The sequence below is a fragment of the Episyrphus balteatus genome, chromosome 3 (genome assembly GCF_945859705.1).
Source record: "Episyrphus balteatus chromosome 3, idEpiBalt1.1, whole genome shotgun sequence".
In the NCBI taxonomy this organism is placed as follows: Eukaryota; Metazoa; Arthropoda; class Insecta; order Diptera; family Syrphidae; genus Episyrphus; species Episyrphus balteatus.
The window spans coordinates 98,292,625-98,296,762 of record NC_079136.1 but is presented as its reverse complement, the minus strand read 5'-3'; the positions used below and the strand labels follow the sequence as shown (position 1 = coordinate 98,296,762).

Here is a 4,138-nt window from a genome sequence, read left to right as displayed (position 1 = left end):
TTTTTTGACAATTCGTTGACACATCGGCAATTAAAAGATGGCGGATGAGTAAATAACGTTAACGTTACGTTATTGGATGAGCATGTTCAGCGAGGAGCATAGATCACAATAGGCATTATAGTTATTACTTTATTTAATTAAACTCAAATTTTGACTAATAGCCTGTTTTCACTACAGCCCAAATGAGGTAATTTAGCAAATTTCCAAAAAAGTGTTTTCACTACAAATTATCTCATTTGGACTGACAAGTGTCAACACTGAAGTATGAGTTTTGTTGACAGGCCTGTCATTCATATGGAAAAAAAAATATTAAAATAAAACGGAAATCAAAATGCCAGCAAAAAATGGTAAGTTAAATAATTATCTATTAAAAATAATTGCAATACAAACAAATTGTTTTTCAGAATAAAAACAAATACGACTCCTTGGAAGTAATATAAAAAAAGAAAACTAAAAAATAGACTCCAGCCCAAAAACCACCACCGAAGAAACTAATCGTAGTCAGTGGGACGCACATCATCGCTATTCCTGAAGTTAAAACTCGCATCAGGTAATGAAGACGAAGCTACATATAATCTATTATGCCATGCTCACCAACCAGACGACAGTACAAACAGAAGTGGGTAATGCTGTATTCGAACATTCACTGACCCAACTCAAGGATAATCTACAAACAATCACAAAGAAGCGAAAGAAACACAAGAAAAGCATACAGCAGATCTAGGTATATCACTTTTATGAGGCGACGTTCGACGACGGCGATGACCAAGGGAAGAACGCAGCAGCAAGACATGTCCTCAAAATAATCTTTTTAAAATAATCGAGGCCCAACGAAATGTAGTATAATTTTTGACAAAATAAAATTGAAACTAATAAAAAATTAATTAAAAGAAAAGATTTTATTTTATTTTTACACGATTCTTGGTGTAGTCAGTATCCAAACAGAGCAATGGTTTCTCCTGGTTTCATATGTTGATCTAACACGCATAGAAAACCCTTGAACTGCTTGGAGCTTCGTTGATTTGTACATTGTTTTGCACGCCAAGTGCTTCAATGCTTTTGAAATAATATACTCGGTACATATGACAAATGGGAATGAATCTTCATCACTTTCAGTGGTTTGTCGTGGCGCAGTACTTGCAGCTGAGGACTGTTGTCGGCAAACATTTTTTTCAGTTTTTCGTAATGAAATATTTCTGTTTTAATTTCGCGAAAAACAAATATACACGTTTTACATCCTTGGGATGATATTGGATAGTCTCGACTCCTAGTTAATTGCTCGGTCACGTCCAGCTTTTTTAACAAAGATCTATTAAAAAAAAAAAACAAAGTCAATTCTATTCAATCATCAAATTTCTATTATTCAAAAACTTACCTCTAACATTTAATTGCTTCATAGAATGAAATAGAGGTAGAAACTAATGATGGAAATCAAAGTATTATGCTTTATAATATTTTTTTATTTATTTATTGTTTACCGACGCGAAATACACAAATTTAAATTTAATTTTACCGCTATGATTTTTTTTTTTAGATTGACGTTTCGTAAAATGCCACAATTGTGGCCTATTCACAATGAAGTTTTATGTGCGTTCAGGCGATTTGACTTAATTTCCTAGCTAATTTCGTTAAAATGAGATGATAATTATCTCATTTCAAATTTGAAATTTGTATGGGAAATTATCTCATTTCGAACCTCATTTGGCAATTTTGATCGAAATCATCTCATTTGCTCTAGTGAAAACAGGCTATAAATTTGTATCTAAATATAAAGAGCAATTAACTTATTTAAAAAGATACATTTTGCTGGACCACAATATTCATGTACTACATGAATATGCTCTGCGTGGAATGAATCTTGAACCAGAGCTTAAAGCCTAGTAATAGTCGTTAGCGCACGCAAAAAAATTGAGTAGAATGAAAATAACATCTCAACAGCCCTATTCTGGCAAACCTAACAAATCACAAGAACCTCACATGGTGAGCTGAATTTGATTTTGTGAAGTTTTCGTATCACAAAAACTTTGAATTCGTGATCTGCTCTGAAGGAGGTCACAACTCAAAAGTTGAATATTTGCTAGTAAGAAGTTTGTGAGAAATAAATCCTGAGAAAACCGAGTTATGATCACCTTGTGAGGTTCTTATGACATGTAAGGTTTGCCAGAATAGAGCTGTTTTGAGCTGTTTTTTCCATTTTACTTATGTCGTTTTCGATTGGTTTCACTCAAGAATTCACTCATTCTGAAATCAAATATAACAGTCAAGTCGCTTCCACTCAATTCTGTTTTTTTTTTTTGTGTTTGTGAAATTTCAAAAATGTCAAATATTTATTTTTTTTCTCCAAACGAAAAAAATATATACAATTTTAAATCTGAAGACGACTATGAAGAAGAAAAGCGCAAAAAAATCATTCCATCGCATTAAGGTACCCATTTTAATCTTCTAATTAATTTTAATTTCATTAAACAATAAATTTTTGAATGACAACAAAAAAATAATGATTGAGTATTTTTTTGTTGACATTTTATGGCCAGTTGTACAAACGTGGTTCAGCCTCGGGTCAGGAATTTAACTCGCCGATTTCGGTGGATTAGCAGTGGATCAACTCTGGTTCAGGGATGGATTTAGCTATTTCAACCTATATGGACCTAGAAACAGTGCTAAAACTTAATATTTTCAGCGAATTCAGAAGATAAAAGTTGCTGAACCACGGATTAAATATTTGTACAACTGGCCCTTAGTGTTCATGTATTAGTGATTCTGATTTTAAATCGAGAAGAGAATTGCTCTTCTCAGAAGCGTTCTAGCTGTCATTTTCAAGTCAATAAAACGGATTCAGAAGACTTCTAAATGCTTCCGGACGCTTCCGGAGAGCCAATCGAAAACGACATTAATTTATAATTGAATTTCTTGAATAAATTTAAAATTGGCTTAATTTTTGAGAAAATTTTGCATGGGAGCTAAAATCTATTTTAAAACAAGACTCGAATCTTAACACATACAAAAGTAAAACTTTCAAAGTCCACTCCCATGTTTAAATTAGGTTTGGTTGTTTTAAATTTTGCGTCACACATTTTACAATCTGTTTCCTAAAAATTTTCTCATGTCACATATTTTGTTATAACCTTTAATATTTAAATTTGTTTTCGTTACAGGCTGAATGAGCTCATTGGCTTATGGCTCATTTTTTAACCTTATCAAATGTCATTTTTATCAGCTGTAGTTGTCGTCTCTACAAAAAATATAAACATCAATAAAATTCCAAAAGTTGCATAAAAATCACCCAAAAAATCAATTTATTTACAATGGCATCAATTCAAATCCGAAAATTTTCATCAACCACATGTTATTTGGCCAAAATAATACCAAAAAACCTAAAAGGAAAAAGCAAAAGTTCACAAGAATGGCTCACACGCCAACTCGCCGATCCCTATGTAGAAAAGGCAAAAATGATGAATTTTCGTTGCCGGAGTGCTTTCAAACTTTTAGAAATTGATGATAAATACAAAATTTTAAAGCCAGGCGATGTAGTTATTGATTGTGGTGCATCACCTGGTAGCTGGAGTCAAATTGCTGTTGATAGAACCAATGCAAATGGCAAGAATGAAAAACAACCAAAGGGTGCAGTATTTAGCTTAGATTTATTGCATATTCATCCTATTGAAGTGAGTTTTATTTAAACTTAAAAATGTTAAGTAGTGAATTAATAGATTTTTCTTATTTAAGGGTGCCACAATTTTTAGTAGAACAGATTTCACAAAACCCGAATCTCAGCTGAGATTAAAAACAGCTCTAAATGGCCGTCCAGTTAATTGTGTCCTGTCTGATATGGCGCCAAATGCAACTGGCGTTCGAGTACTGGATCAGGAAACAATCACAGATCTGTGCTATATGGTGCTGCGATTCTCTTTGGCTATGTCGGCGGTTGGAGCGAATTTAGTTGTAAAAATATGGGATAATAGTGCTGTGCCAAAATTGGAAGAGGATATGCTTAAGTTTTATGAAAAAGTGAAACGGGTTAAACCTTTCTCGAGCAGATCGGACTCGGCAGAGCATTTTATGGTAGCTCGAAATTTTAAAGGTCTAGAAAATGTTAAGACTTAATAAAATAAATGTTTTTTTGTTTAGAATTTTACAA

The 4,138-nt window shown here is 32.9% G+C and overlaps 1 protein-coding gene across 1 annotated transcript; it reads left to right on the top strand.

The window, feature by feature from the left end:
- Positions 1 to 2,327: 2,327 nt before the first annotated feature.
- LOC129916946 (rRNA methyltransferase 2, mitochondrial) lies at positions 2,328 to 4,138 on the top strand. Its single transcript, XM_055997209.1, has 3 exons — positions 2,328 to 2,425; positions 3,156 to 3,665; positions 3,727 to 4,138. Exons 2-3 carry the CDS (start codon positions 3,306 to 3,308, stop codon positions 4,102 to 4,104), a joined length of 738 nt encoding a protein of 245 aa, XP_055853184.1. The 5' UTR covers positions 2,328 to 2,425; positions 3,156 to 3,305; the 3' UTR covers positions 4,105 to 4,138.